This window comes from Haliotis cracherodii, unplaced genomic scaffold (genome assembly GCF_022045235.1).
Source record: "Haliotis cracherodii isolate W230 unplaced genomic scaffold, xgHalCrac1.p SCAF_10, whole genome shotgun sequence".
Classification (NCBI taxonomy): domain Eukaryota; kingdom Metazoa; phylum Mollusca; class Gastropoda; order Lepetellida; family Haliotidae; genus Haliotis; species Haliotis cracherodii.
The window spans coordinates 54,829,289-54,846,292 of NW_027266265.1; the positions used below are offsets into that span (position 1 = coordinate 54,829,289).

The following is a 17,004-nucleotide window of genomic DNA, read 5'->3' on the forward strand; positions in this document are numbered from 1 at the left end:
AACCGAGACGGTTTGTACAGAAACTGTGCTTCCCTCTCCCTGCTCTGCTGTCACTCGGCTTGTTGAAATCAGCAATTAATTTCCATGCTCATCAGGCCGTGTTATGACATGCCGTCTTGATTGCGCCCGGCCCGCTGTGTGGCCACTTTCTCGCTCAGCAGCTGATCCACGCGGTCTGATTGGTCGTGGGCGGAGCATGGGGCGGAGCTTGGAGCCATATATGGCGCGGCTGGCAGATATCATACACAGACTTGTATATGTTGTCGAATGGTGCAGACCAGAAGCTTCAGTCTCAGCACAACTCATAGTAACCGCTAAACGTACACTACTCGACGGTGCTACAAGAATACTGCACTGTGGCTGTGTGTATATTTCCTAGTTTACCGCTGGAGCGGGGGGAGATGCAACCGAGCGGCCTACAAGCGCCCTACCCTGCCTCCGCCATGCCGAGTATATCAAACGGGCCAGGATTAGGCATGGTACCCACCCTGTTCGGCGACCACCAGAACTATTACCGTCATGCTGGAGGATATACCGGCATGTCCATGGGTGGAATGTCAATGTACGGCCATGATCAGTATTCGGCGGTGTCGAGACCGTCGCCGTATTCCCCCTACACGCCCCAGCACCACACATCCAAGGACATGGTGAAGCCCCCGTACTCCTACATCGCTCTCATTGCGATGGCCATCCAGAGCCAGCCGGACAAGAAGATCACGTTAAATGGGATATATCAGTTTATCATGGACCGTTTTCCCTTTTACAGGGAAAATAAACAAGGCTGGCAGAACAGCATTCGTCATAACCTGTCGCTGAACGAGTGTTTCGTCAAGATTCCCCGGGATGACAAGAAACCCGGCAAAGGCAGTTACTGGACACTGGATCCCGACAGTTACAACATGTTCGACAACGGCAGTTACCTACGACGACGTCGACGCTTCAAGAAGAACGGCATGGGGAAGGATAAGGACAACCAAGACAAGAATGGACGTGAGTCAGATAAGGACAAAATGAAAGATGGCGATTCGGAGGACAACAACGGAGATCTCCATAATTCCAGCAACTCGGACGCTTCGGACGTTCCGGAGAAGATTGTGGAAGTTAAGGAGCCGATCCCCGTGAAATGTCCGTCTCCTCCAGTGCTAAGTGCTAAACTAGAACCTATGGACTCGCCCAAGAGCGACTGTTTGTCGGTAAGAACGGCCACTACTAACTCTTTACCCATTCCACCGGACCCCGCGATGACCCTTGACTCAACTACCTCTAGTTTCTCTGTCGAGAATCTAATGACGACGTCTCACTCGACGCCCAACTGCGACAATCTCGGGGTCGCCAGCAACTTCGCTACCAGCCGACCACCCCCTCTTGTCTCCCCCCAAGTACTACCGTACACCCGGTCATCAGACCTGTACCGAAACACGGCCCCGTGTACACAGAACGCGGCGTCATCACCTTATAACTACCACTGCAATGCCCAGCCAGTGTTTCCAAACCACAGCGCTGGGGCCACGGGACAACATATGTCTATTGCCCCCACCCCATCGCCAGGGGAGGAGGTGGCGGGGAGTCACTCCCCTCACACCACCCTACCCCAGACAAACGGACTAAACCCAAGTGTGTTTTCTGTGTCTCAAGCGGGAACGTACAATCGCCCTAGTAGCTGGTATATGGCACCCCCGCCCTCGGAAATCAACCACGGAACGGACTTTTCCAGTTCGCCATTTGCCAATGTTCGGGACATGTTTGATTCTCATAGACTTTTGACAGCCCAGGCAGCAGGGCAGTCCCAATCCCCATCAAGCTGTCAACTTGCAGCGTTTCGGGCTCCATACAAAACAAGTAGTCCGTATGCCTACGACTGTTAATACAATCTCGGCTATTATTCCAACCAAAGACTCAGACTTATCCCCAGGTTGACGGGATCTGGCATTTTCACACAGGACTTTTAGGTTCTCACAAAAAAGTGACAGTTGTTTTCACTGAAATCTGTTATAAATATTCTAGGATTTCAAGCAAAAATTGCAAAGATTTTTTTCCTAAACAGATGTGCTCATACGGATCTGCAATTGTGACGAAAAACTTTTAAAACATTCTCGTGGACTTTCTGTCACATGTTGTGGGCATGGCACTAATTAGCCTACCACAGGTCCACACTCAATTTGTAAATTATTCGTTAGGATGGATCGGCTGTCCTATTAAGGTAGGAACACTTTTGTTGAATCAGTCAGTGCTTTTTTAACGTTGTGTAAACGTTTCCATGTTTTATGTCAAACAATGTTATTGTGGAAAACAATATGGGCTATTTCAGCTAACTGTACAATGTCATGAATGAATATAAATATTCGGCTGTCTAGCCTCTAGAGAAACTATGCTTCTGCTTTTTATTTACTTATATATGACGAATATCCAAACGGATTTATTGAATCCTCAATCTGGATATTTGTTTTTACGGTCAGATCCCGTGAAAGTCACTATGTGCGCTTGGATTGAGTGACCACTAACACGGCAACACGGATACGTTAAGGAGATTATTCGCTACTCTGTGAAATCCAAATGCAAACATGCTCAACGAATTTTGACAGGTTTAATTAGATAGGAAAACATGCTGAAGATTTCCCTGTCTTGGGGCGTTGGTATTTCTCATTCTTCAGCTCATTCATTCCGTCTGGGAATCAAAAGACGTATTAAGTAATTTCATTACATAGTTACAGTTTCCAAAATAATTGTAATAAATTCACGGCTATGTAAATTGACAATTCATTCTATACTTGAGAATTGATAATATAATCTTTCGCTATGGCGATATCAATTCATGGAAAATAGCTAGAGGTGTTTTTTCCATTGATATAGCTATTTTCATCTGTTGTTTTGGTATTGCATATTCTAAAATGATATCCACAAGACATGTTTGCATTTTTGAAAGCGTTGTGCTTGAGTGCGCTACAGTGGTTTTCATCCGACGAGATATGTTTTGTTGATCACCACACACACACACACACACACACACACACAATGTGTAAACACAAAATGTAAGCACTCTCAAAGCCTATTCGTAATTTATACAAACACAAGCCATGCCACCCGATTATGGGAAGAAGAATATGGATTCGATACTGTGTCTGTTTTTATAAACACACGTCGCTTTTCACACAAAATTTAACTAGATACCTACATAAATAACAAATCAGAAATGAACACCACCAAACCAATTACATGATTTTATAATGAACGGCCAAACATTGCTAATTCAACACACACTTTTACACAAATAATCGTTCAAAAAAATAAAGACACTCTGAAATTAACGACGACACAGAACAAGCTGAAACGTTCCTGTAATTCGTGGACTGAGCAGCAGAGACCAGATTCTGTGTATGTGACTAGTGATTACAAATGTCGGCACATTCGACAGTGCAGATAACTTAATTACCATGGAATTGCGACATGCCTCGTGAGCGGGGCATGTTCTTAAAGACACTTTTGATTTCCTCCGCTCTCTCCCCCAATGCCGAGTCTCGCAGGGGGGATCTTTCTCTTCTCATTTGTCGGCGTTAATCATTTTGATGAAATGACACAAACTAAAGCCTCTGCTTGTTTCATTATTGTCACAGAGGGATGTCATGAGCTTCGTACAAGCGCTAATTATTCTGCACGTCTTCTTTACGTGATTATAAAACACATTCATTTTGTTAATTTCAAAACAATGACTTAATGTCATTCAAATCAGTGGATATTGGCTAGTTAATGGAATAAATGATTGAAAATATCTACATTTTTTTTTTAAATCTATCATCTAGTTCCATGTGTGTCATGACACAAATCATTTTCGTCTGAAAATTATGAAGTATGAATTGAAAGTAAGAACTTCTGGCGATGGAAATATGAATTGAAATTATCAAATATTAGTGACAATAAAACGGGTATGAAGAAATTAGAACAAACTTGTGTTCGGCATATTTGTGTACATAATCTCTTTTAACATTTGTACAGAGATTGTGCAAATACTGACTCGACGCATTTGCATATTGAAACAAAAATCGAAGATTAAATTACCTCGTTCTAAAATTAAGTGTGTCATCTGCAAATAATTACATTATAAGTCCTCCGATAAGGGAAGAAGTAAATTTTCCAGCGATTTTCTGACTTGATCGATTTAGGAAGTATTTCCAGTGACAATGCGCCCAGTGGAGGCCGGATATTTTTCCAATCGACAATCTTATTCAACTAATTTCTCCTGGGCCTTAAATACGAAGACTTGGATAAATTGGTGCAGTTAAAATAAAAGCCAATTTCTTTGGTTTCAGATGCAAAATTGTGTTGATTTAAAACGACGAGAAAGCGAGCGAGGGATGGAAGGGGGAAATATGCGTTTGAAATTTCTTCTTAGTTTTGTCCCCCCTTCCCTCCTGCGTCCCCGGCCACCTGGGGCGCTTTCCCTGCGTCAGTTTAGGGGGGTTGTTGAAAGATCTCTTCTTTCTCGGGCCTCAATCTGAATTCCTACGACCGGCCTCAGTTCTAACTTATATTTTGAAGCTGGAAAAGTCGTTAAGGCCTCAAGTAAGCGGCGTGCAGGTGATCGGCAAGCTCCACTGCTGGCTTCAGCAAAAACCTCAACAAGAACAAAACCGGGTTTGTTGTAGTTCACCAACATCGTCCATGTGCAATGCATTTCACCGAAATTAAACACTAATATGCGTATCAATAGGGACGAAAAACCTGTGTAGATTATCGCTGTGATTGACTGTTGAGAGAGATACACAAATCAAGTTGTGCTTTATCAAACTGTGTCGTTCTACAGCATAAAGAGAATAGTTTTTTCCGTTAAAACTTTTCCCAGCATTTTATCGTGAACAGAGTGGTTACTACAGACGGGGAGCGTTCTTATCATTCCCCCATCTGAATAATAGGTCGTATTTCAGCCCTGTCAAAAGCGATGAATTTCAAAGAACTCCTCGCCGCACTTGTAGATAACTCAGTCATGTCGGTGTTGTCTAAAATATGCACCGAAGGAAGACATTTTAACGGTATTCGGCCCAAACACTAAATATGTTACCATCTTACAATGTACGTGTTCACAATTCTGGCTTCTCATCAAAATTTTTGTTTATTTTTATGCAATTTGTAAACTACAAATTTCTCGTTTTTAGGAGGCCGCATATGATCCCGGGTCCTTGGGTAGGAATGTCGCGGCTTGAAATCGGAGCTATCCGCTTCATCTCAATTTCTTATGGGCCGGTTTAGGCTGTCTGTCATCTTGCGCGTGCAATTCGACTGATAATTCAACAACGGCACAGGGACGATAAGGGTGATTTATTCCCAGTCTATATTGCCAGAAACATGGCTTCCTAAGCTGCATATCAGAGGCGACAGGCCTAGTTTTATACATTCTGAATCGATCGAGATGATAATGTCTTAAAAAGCTCTCACTCTGCGCGTAAGTTGTGAGTATATGTTCATATTGTCAAAACATGTGGCATACTGGAGGTTTCCGTCTTGGTTCGCGTACAGCACGTACGCGGCAGCACTGCGATATAACGCACACGTTTAAAGCTTGGCTTCCATGTGATGTAATTAGCTTGAAAATATTGCCCGCTTTGTGCCGCTTGTAAACATGTATTTAATGAATTAAGGAAGCTGTAGGGCTCACGGGACAATCTACATCGAAATTCTAACGCGGGGCTCAATTTCATTTCCGATTTCATTTGAAATCCCCACAACACGCTTCAAATTCATGTTTCAGAAATTACCGCGATGGATTATTTTTTTGCAGAGTGATCACCAGCAATAAAAAAATATTTAAAAGATAAATCATAACAGATAAAGAAGGATATTTTTTAAATGATCGTATATTGCAAAATGTTCAGAAAATATTAATATCACTAAACTGTTTTATTTTTATTAATAATACTTGTAGCAATAAATATGTTACGGTGATCGAGGAGAAATATTATTAATAACTCAAATGCACTCTGAATAACGTATTATGAAGGGTATTGTTTAACCCAGGCACATCCATCTGGAATTGTATTTCTTAAATTCATTTCCCCAGTTTGGCTATGAAATCCACAAGGAAGTTCAACGGGTTACCTTCAGTCTGGAAAAGGTTCAAATTCATAGTCTAGTTCAAAATACGGATTTTCATTTCCTGAACCGGAACACGGCATTTAAAATAAAATTCTATTAGTTTCCGAATTCCTATTTTTTTATCCTCAACCCAACCTTTATAATACTGCTATATTGAACACTAACGTCGTATGTACGAGGCGTTATTACATTTCCACGCGGACATCATAAAACCAAACGCACTTACATCATGTACATGTATATATTTACAAATTATAAGGAAATATTTATATAAACACTATGTCATTCATGTGAACATGTACAGATAATTACGACACGAATGCTTGCAGAAAACATAACAAAATATTATACCTTGTTCTGCTGCAAATCTTGGATTATGAAATCAGCATTTAGAAAAGATTATCAATGACGCCGAATGTGTATATGCACTATTATAACGGTATGCATTATTTAGAAGTGCTTTGAAAGAAGTTGCTTAAATAAACTTGTAAACACTTTCGACAAAAAGTTCAAAGTGATATTTTCCTTTCGGATAAGCTTTGTAACATTACGGATAATCATTAATTCATAAAATGTTTTTATGCGGTTGTATACAGTTTTCTATTGGAGTAAGGCTTGATTGTGCGCTGGGCTTAAAAGGGAATTCCTGAATGATGCACCGACTGAATCCCCGGAGCATCAGTGTCTCAGGCAAACGAATTCTGTCATATCTGAATCTGGAGAAGAGTGGGAATTTTTAGACGAAAATATTTCTCATTTTTTTTAAGTTACATATGCACAGACGCTATAAGTATGCGTACTACTAAATAATCAAATAATATTCGTATAGAAAAAAACACATTCCAAATTTACGATTTCTGGCTATTTTATGAATAACTGATACAGGTTATGTTGAATAAGTTACACATTCAACCAGAATTAATTTAAAAATCTAACATTTTATACGCATAGCTTCATACCATGCATTGCTTATTCCGATAATAAATAAAACACTAACACGCTTACAGCATCCCTGTCCTGTCAGATACTGCAACTGTGCTGCGTATTGGTCGTTCAAACGCTGCCTATATTTTCCATTTAAACCGGAGTCCTCTTAATTAGGAAACTTGATAATATATAGATTTCTGATAATTGCGATGTTTCCTTGTCTTGGATCGGTAAATATTGTATAATATTTTGAAATATTGAAAATCTGAAAAATATTATTTGGTCTGGCGTTTTCATAAAGCGCCTTAATGAAGAATCAAGGAAGTGATTGATTTTCGCCTTAAAAGCAATTGAAAATCGATTGCAAATAACAGCATCAAAGAGAATAGATTAACAATGCGCAGCCTACCTCGATAATGAAGTAGACCGACCAGCGAATAATATGAAAACTGTACTAGGAAATAAGATCTGAAAGCGACACTGAATAAGACAATATACAAGTGTGTAGAATTGATCACAATCTGTCAGACAACTCTATCTCAAACATAAAATATTTCCTTTTTTCCCGTATTTGATTTTTTTATGTCTAAAACAGCAGTAGTGATAAACATAATTATTGATTCTCATCAAATCTTAAAGTATATATTTGTCGCGTATCTCTTATACTTACATATGTATTGATCATGCAAAACTTTTCTCGTGCATTTGTCATAAAACTTTTTTTATTCTAAAACATTTGTTTTAACTTTTAAATATTGACACGTAAGCATATATATCAGTGATAATTTTGATATGATGAACACGTGCTGAAAATTAGTTGAAATTCTCATTACGACATTCCACGTATATTCCAGCCTGAATGTCATTAGCACGTTTCTTTGAGAGATATCAGCTCATGCCTCGACAACATGCCTTGATTATCACTTTCAATTACCCCCCAAGTGTGCCTTCAGACTCGGTGTGTGATATACACACATACACCATAGGGGGTTAATCCTCGTTTGATCTGTGATGTACCATGTTGATATGTGTCCTCACATTGCAATCATATCTAATATTGCGTAGGTAATTAGTATCGTTTGCTAATAGATCCTGCTGTCTTACAACCATTCATTATTCCGTGTGGCTTCTCAGCGAATCTTTGCTATTTCCTCATTTGGCCAATATAATTCAGGAATGGATGTTTTACCTTTGTTATATATAATGCAATTACAAATTAATGGTTTAACAATACAGGTAGACGTAATGTTGAGTACAGAGGAATCAAGAATTTTAAAAACTCCCCCTTTTGTGCGTGCATAACTAATGACGGCCACGATTTTTTTTAAAATAAACTTCGCGCAAGGTATTTCTTAACATGTGTGCATAACGTGTTTATGACGACCGCTGTTATTCAAGATGAACTTCGTGCAAGATATTTAATATGAATATAAAAAATATATGAATAATAGTTAAATATTTCCGCATAAAAGTTGATTTGACTGGTATTAAGAAAATATTACACGGATTTTCTTCGACAGGAAACGATCACTGAAAGTGAAATCGCCTTTGCGTACAGAAATGATTATTGTTTGTGAGAAACATTTGTTTTTTACCATGACATAAATCGTGTAATGACATGTCTCTCAATGTACTTTAAGATCAGTATTTATTGTTACTTTTATAAACATTTTCAACTGTGAATACACGTTGTAAAAGTCAATTGTGATTCCTACTTTATTTGAAAACACAACTTCCGATTGTACTTTCTCATCCCCTCGGGGATCTGTATGCAAATACAAAATCCAGATAATAGGGTGTTATTTTTAAGAATTAAAAATTCCCGTGATTCTCTATAGTAACCTCGTCATATTGATTTGAGTTAGTGCAGTTTGCGTTACATATATTTGAATTAACAATCCCTTTCATCACTGACATATTCATTTATTTGACATTTTTATTGTTTCGTTAGTCAACCTTTATTTTTTTATATTCCACATGCTAACATACCTGATTTATATACAATATTGCAATATAAACTGGAAGAACATTTGTCTGAATGAATCTGCGTTTTTTATGTAACAAGTATTACGCATTATGTTTATAAAATAGTTAACATGATATTATTGTTATATAAACCACAATGCAAACGTGTTTTATCTTTTATCTCTTCCTTCAACATAACTCTCTCTAAAAATTACTTGAATAATCATGAGTAAAAAATCGTAATAAATTACTCCATAATGACAGAGCAGCTGCTGACACAACATATCGAGTGAAATCCTCGGTGTGACCATGGAAGTGTATTTTCTCTGATTTGATTATTTGCATTGTATTGCAACTGTTTGAGGACGCGTTCAATCTGTATGCCCCCAATCTCTCTTAAATCAGCTTCAGATAGTTCATCAATATCACACAAGTTGTGGCCAAAATTCTTCTCCTCCGTCCAAATGTCAACACCCTCTGTCTTGTACATTAGTAAATTGGGTTACCCGCCCCTTGCTATACAGGGAGTCAGCATTAGCACAAACAATAGCAGAGAGCGGCGGCTATGTAATAGAATGACATTCCATGGTCGACCTTCTGGGGGGGGGGGGGGGGGGGGGGGGGGGGGCGACAATTCCCCCCACCCCCCGTCCTGTCCCTCTTCGCTGTTCATGATAACAATAGTCCAGCAATGTTTAAAAACACGGGATAAGGTGCAGCTCCTGGTTGTGCTAGGATGGTTACGTATTTGGTTTATAGTTCGGACAGTGGACCTATTGCATGTCATGCATGCTCGGGTAGATGGTGTAAGGACGGGTGGATGAGACATTGACGTTCTAGCGATTAGAAAACCGTGCATACATACATAAGTGTGCGAACAGAAGTATAAAAAATTGATATTATTGGTAGATCTATTGATACATTTGTTACTGACTAAAAATTCTGTTTCAAATGTTGGGGCATATTTCGTGGGGTTTTTCTTGTTTTATAAAGTAAAACTTAAATATATTTTTATTTCATGTGAAACATATCTACATTTTACAGCATGAGTTCCTATATGTTGAAATATGGAAGGGTTGTTACAATCTCTTTAACATGTAGAATTCATATAGGACAGACATTATAAATTTGAAGTTATTATATACTGAGGTGTGTGAGACAATTTAAACAAACATAATTTGACCATATGTAAGGATATACGTATTAAACTATGGCTACGGTTCATATTAAAATCTTTCATTCTAAATGTTAGAATGGTTATCATATATCAATCCTTGAAATATCAAAATGATACAATCTCCAAATTCATAAGTTGGAATTATATTATCATAAATTTCATAAATATGTTTTTTGATATTTTCCGATATAGTTTATTACATTATATTTCAAAGATGTGTGCAGTGGGTTTCCTTCTGCCTTGGTGGGGCGATCGTAAAACGGACCAAGGTCTGTTGTTTCATATTTTCTACTATTCATACAGTTCTTCGATTAAGATTTATAATGAGGCAAATCATAGGAAACGATTCAGTGTGTGAAATGTGCAAACGCGTCAACACCTCGGAAGTGACAGAGCAGCACATAATGAAAACATCCCCCGTATTATTTTAAATCAAGTCAGCTGCATTAAAGAGTATGTATTGCATATGGGAATAAGAGTGAGGCGCGAAAAAACGTTCACTCTCCTCCCACCGATCTGAGCACAAAGCTCACAATTGTAAACCACTGCGACAGCATTAACTAAACGCTTCCTTGTTTATATCAGAGCACAATAAAGCCCTGAGCATGAATCCCCCTCTGGATGACATCATACTGCGTGGATGTCAGTGTTTGGAACATATTCTATAACGTAGGTTAAACAAGTGAAAGACACAGGTTTGCGTTGCGCCGTAGTCGTTGTGGTGACAATGGAGAGACTGTGTTAGCGGCAGGTTGAACTTGTCGTGTCACACTCTAACACCCGGTGTTCACGGTATGGATAAACAAGGTTGTTCTATCCAAACACCCAGTGTTGTCTATATACTTTTGTGGCACGTTGTACGTGTAGCCACGGTATTTGCGGTGTACATTAACATGTTCTGCCTGACCTGTAACACCCGGTGTCCGAAGCATTCACCACCCTACTCTAACCTTAGTTCACGGTATGGATAACCGTGTACTATTCCACTCTAACACCTGGTGTTCAAAGTACATATACACATCTGCCCTACTCTTACACACCATGGCATGAATAAGCATGCCCTGTCCTATGCTACTCAAAAATAGTCAAGGCCCACCGATTCTTTCATATTACTAAGTCAGTGTGTCATGGCATGACAGATAAACATAAGTACTTTGGAATACGTGTTCCTTAACTTAATGTGAGTAGTATATGACGATGTTCGAGGCACATTTTAACATTATATTGTTCTCATGTGACACCCGGTGGTAACGCTATGGTTGATATTCCAATGTCCTACTTGTGACCCCCGGGGTGTTCTTGAGATGGGGAAACATGAACTGCTCTACATGAAATCCTCGTTTAAAATCATTATTGGAATTACATTTGATACAAATTGAGCAAGGAGACTCAAAGCATTGCATTAGGCATCACCAAGCAATTATGACATAAGAGAGCATATTATTTCATTTGAAAGCGAGGAATTGACCAACCATATCAAATACAGTGGCCATTTCGGCCTGTGTTGACCATTTGGAACAATATATTCCGATATTAACGCAAATGACATTATTTATTCAAAGATCATACAGTATTATTTGAAGACATATTTTATAATTCAAGTATGAGCAACACGAAGGCATATACCTTCTATGATGTAACCATTGACTACACATGTACAGATACATTGCGTTTGTAGCAGAAATAGTAACCAATAGCAACATTTCCACAAACTATGTTAATGTCCCTGTGTTCAGTTAAAACAATACACGAACATTTAAACTAAAATACTGACAATATCTAGCCCTTCAATCACATTGTTGCCATGCCCCAATTGGAACACTTTTGCAATACCCTCTATAATAACAAACTGATCAAACTAGAAAATAATCTCATACAGGATCTTTTCATATGCATAAACAAATTTCATCTTAAAACCGAAATGTCAAATGTTTTATGGCGATAAGAAGCATGGTCGATTCTGAAATGAGTATTTCCATTTGCCGCCAAGTCATCAGATCTAGTTTTTGCTCGCCGGCACATTGAACGTTACGTATCTGTCGGACAACTCCTATACGTTTCTCGTTCAATTAAACGCCTGGGTAACTGTGGCAGTTTTTCCATGACTCTTCTTGTCTATAGCTCTCAGGCTAGTAACATCATACTCCCTGCAAACCCCGCCTCTTAGATACAAACCACACTTTTATGTCCCTTCAGCCTGCTCTTACAGATAACAAGTTTTATCTCCCTTCTCGATGTTATCTGCAACATTTTCCGTGTAATTTAACAGATATGATGCCTTAATGTATACGAGGCTCTGTGGTACCGTATGGATCCCTGCCTGTATTTCCATCTGCCCCGAGATTTGTATATAGCAACTGTTACAAGGGGCATATCGTCAATGTATTCATATTCCAACGTTGTCAAAGCGATTTGATTCAGCTGTCGCAATTGTATTATTACTTAATACCTCAGAAAAGAGGTATTGCATTACACGTTTACAGCGACATTGTAATCTGAATTGTTGCTTTTGCATTGTTTTTACAATATATAAAAGCGACGAAACCCATATTTATGAGAAATCTCTGCTGAATGCAGAGTCGATTGTACGATTCCGACCACATCAAGAGCATGTTTTTTATGAATCAAATAGTGATGATACCAGGTGTTCGCTAAAAGATGAGCAAGAAAGGCTTATATATTATCCTGATAACTATTACTTTAAATTAATACCTCAGAAAAGAGGTATTACAGTACACATTAAACACGACATTATATTAAGATTTATATAAGATTCTGAATGTTCATTACAAGAAACGTTTATATAATTTCTTGATAACTTTATATTTCATTAGTTCCTCAGAAGGGGGGTATTGCAGTACAAATTAAAAAAAAAACATTTTAGGCTACGTTTCCTCGGGATTGCATCTTTATATCAAAGAACGTTTTTATAGTTTCTTGATAACGTGTTTTTTATTTAATACCTCAGATAGGAGGTGCAGCAGTACATGCTAACTATACCATTCCACAATCAGTTTTCTTCGATTTTGAAACTTATTGACAAAAGAGGTTAATGTATTTTCATAAACAATTATAAACGTATATAATTATATGTTACTGATATCTTGAAGCAAAATCCTCTTCTAAACGTATAAATGCAATCAAATGTTTCATGTGTTTTATATATTTAAACAATGCAGGTATATGCATCCGCCTGTCATTATGTGACACATGACACATTAATGTGTTTTTCCTCTAGATGTTCCAGGATGCAGTGGTCAAGTGTCCGAATGTAAATAGCAACGCGTCATACTATATGTCTTATTTGATTGTTAGGCGATAATTTCTGTGTAATTTGCAATAGATCAGGACCACTCTACAGTTCGAGTCAACAGACACTGGGCCTGTTTGATGTGTCAACAACTGCATTAACCAATCCCAGCAAAGAGGCCATACTCTAAAAAGTTACCGTCTCTATTTTATTACTCCTGTTACAAGGGAAAATATTTTTCTATTCCTTCATAATTATAGATGCTTCTTCAGGCCGCTGGTCAAATATTGTCCCTTCTATTTAACGCGGCGAGATGTGTGACGACTCCGAATGCGAGTAGAGGCAGAGGAAATTACAAAGTTATGAAGAATATTATGAATGTTATTCCACAGTTTGAAGTTGCAGCTCAATGAAAGTATGATTATTGTAAAAAATAGTATCACCCTCGCCAGGATCTTAACCTACGTGACTTCAGCGAGGACGGACAAGTGTTCTACAAATATTGGACCAGTGCGGTAGCGTCGCCAAAAATGGCCAGAATGCGATCTACTTCCTCTTAAAATTCACATGAAAGCGGAAAATGACGACTGCGGCATAAAACAACAAAAAGACCGGTGATTAATCAGAAACTTTGGTCTCGCTTTCGTGTTGGCTCTCCAGAAGCTCTTGGCAGTGTGGAACTGTTTGCATTTGGCTTGTGAGAGTGGTTGAAAATGAGTCAGATATGTTTCGGCCGTCTGGGCTCGATTACCACAAGGCTCATCAAGACTTTATAGATTAACATTGATCCAAAACTTTTGACCTCCACCTAAAGGGAGCCCTCCTCGCCTGCCACCGGCACCATCTTGAAAGAATAATGACTGCTCCCCAACTGCTGGAGCCTCGCTGTTATGGCGGCGAGAGCCATGACTCTTGCTCTTTCCAACATCCCTGCGCTGAGAACAACAGAAAGCATTCAGACCTCCACAATTATTAATTTGGATAGCCAGTAGACATGATAAAAGAGGGTCTTTGTTTCGGCGGACCGGGACAGCCCGTCCCCCAACGCTGCTAACAGGTTGAGAACACCCTCCCCTTGGGTCGGCTAATAGAGTCACGAATGTGTCAACCTGTCGGGCAGGCTGACGATGCAGAAGCGCCCCCCCCCCCCCCCCCCCCCCCTCCCCTCCCATAGACGCTGGGGGTTGAACGGCGTGAGAATTGAGAAGGGGTTGCGGAGGGGTAAAGGTTTCAGTTTAAATATGTACACTAGTTTCATAGTTCTATATAATTCAGTGCTTGTACGTAATATTTGGGGATTTGAAAGCACATTGAATCGACATTGAACATTCATCATGTATCCTAAATGCTGGATAACGATAGCGTGCTAATTGTCCTGTTACGTCCCATGAAACCATTCTGTGCAAGGAACGGGGCTCCAGATTCAGTGGAATAACTTCGGTAATAAGTTTAACGTGATTACACATTCTCCTTCAAGGAAAGTGTCATCGCTGATTTTCAGTGATCCATTCATATAGTTTTCACCGCTATTTGCCTTTTACGCCCAATGGAATCTGTTTCGCCGGATAATCGAGACTGGTTTTTCTCTGGCGTTGACGTTTTATATTTACATAGCATAAAGAAAGGGAAATCAAATTGATTAATCTAATTTTGTATTTCAAGAGATATCGATAATGCAGCTGGTGACAGGCCCCGACCCCCCAGGCCGACAGACTAGGAGGCGGACTGACAGTGGGTATGTATATGCTATGATCCGCACCCAGATCCTTCATCATCACGTGTATGTTTTTGTTTAGTATGCAGATCCCGATTGTTTACGTTATGACATCTACAGTAAACCCGATTGTTCCACACTGCTAGCGTAGTTCACGGAGCTCCTGTACACGAAACTTTGTCGAACGAGTTCCTGTTTGTTGTCGGTGAAGTGCCTGGTGTATTTTGACGTTGTTGTTGTTTTGACGTTGAGTTGCTTTACACGATGCCCACGCGGAGCTCTTACGGTTCACGAAATTAGTGATGTCTCTGGAACTCCTTATATACACCACATAGCTGGAGCTAAAGGAGCTCCTACTTCGCACGACGTCAAGGTCACGGGGAGCTCCTGTTTCACACCACATAGTTGGCTAAAGGATCTCCTACTTCGCACGACGTCAAGGTCTAGGGGTGCTCCTTATTTACACCACATAGTTGGCTAAAGGATCTCCTACTTCGCACGACCGTATCTCCTTGTTTACACATCGGCATGACGTATGGTGATCTTTCATTACACAACGGCATGGCGTATGGGGATCATTCTTTACGTAACGGCATGAAGTTTGGAGATCCTTCTTTGTACAACTGCATGGCGTTTGGAGATCCTTCTTTACACAACGGCATGGCGTATGGAGATCCTTCTTTACACATCGGCATGGCGTATGGAGATCCTTCTTTACACATCGGCATGGCGTATGGAGATCCTTCTTTAAACAACGGCATGGCGTTTGGAGATCCTTCTTACACGGCATGGCGTATGGAGATCCTTCTTTACACAACGGCATGGCGTTTGGAGATCCTTCTTACACGGCATGGCGTATGGAGATCCTTCTTTACACAACGGCATGGCGTTTGGAGATCCTTCTTTACACGGCATGGCGTATGGAGATCCTTCTTTACACAACGGCATGGCGTTTGGAGATCCTTCTTTACACGGCATGGCGTATGGAGATCCTTCTTTACACAACGGCATGGCGTTTGGAGATCCTTCTTTACACAACGGCATGGCGTTTGGAGATCCCTCACACACACATAGCCCTTAAACCATGCGTTGTCGTAAACGTTGTGCAATTACTTACGGCTATTTATATTTATATGTCAGGAGTAATCACGCTTGTAAAGCCGTGCCCTTAGTAATACCACGCAGGGACCATATTATCCACACTTGTGAGTATCAAACAAGGGGAAGGAACGTACGTGCCTGCCGCTGCTCTGCTATCTAGTCTATTACCCAGACTCTAGTGAATAAATGAAACAAGGAGTCCAACTCAAGTCTAGAATGATTGGGCAAGTCGAAATTGCATCAGCCTGAAATTAAGAATTTTTCTGGGCTCCTTTTGGATTATATTATTTTTATTTTGTAGATATGTATTTTTAACTAAAATAACGTATTTTTTCGGACTAAATGTCAGTCTCCCCTGCTATCCTGCTGCCCTATTTGGAACGGTATCACGAGATACTTTTTTGCATCGTCATTAAGAATTCCTGATTGCATGCATGTTCATAGTTGACTCCAGTTAATCTGAACCATACGGTTAGAGCTGGCCTTAAAATATTAAGTGGGACAGATTTAACTTTACTCGTCTATTGGACGCCCAGGTGTCGAACCAAGTTCGAAAGTCAGGCTATGCTGACCTATTTAGCGAACAACTGGGGCCACCGCTGTTTGATACCTCATTTCTGTGGGCATAATACCATAAAGATGTCATTAATGGCGTATGTTATTTGTAATGTATTTTGAAATCGTGTCTATCCTTGTAATGCACATATCGGGATTATTTTGATATCCGTGAAATAATTTCAAATCTATTTTACATAAAATGGTTCGATAATGCCTTTGAACCTCGCG

At 39.7% G+C, this 17,004-nt stretch overlaps 1 protein-coding gene across 2 annotated transcripts in view; it reads left to right on the top strand.

The window, feature by feature from the left end:
• The first annotated feature begins 265 nt into the window (after positions 1 to 265).
• The window catches only part of LOC139454535 (forkhead box C1-A-like), a 47,607-nt gene continuing 30,868 nt past the window's right edge, over positions 266 to 17,004 (top strand). The window contains exons 1-2 of one of the 2 annotated variants that reach the window (XM_071236313.1): positions 266 to 2,200; positions 15,066 to 15,138. In XM_071236313.1, coding sequence (XP_071092414.1) covers positions 402 to 1,865 — 1,464 coding nt within the window. In that variant the 5' untranslated portion in view covers positions 266 to 401 and the 3' untranslated portion in view covers positions 1,866 to 2,200; positions 15,066 to 15,138. The remainder of the gene's footprint in view (positions 2,201 to 15,065; positions 15,139 to 17,004) is intronic. The other variant, XM_071236312.1, reaches the window with a different exon arrangement.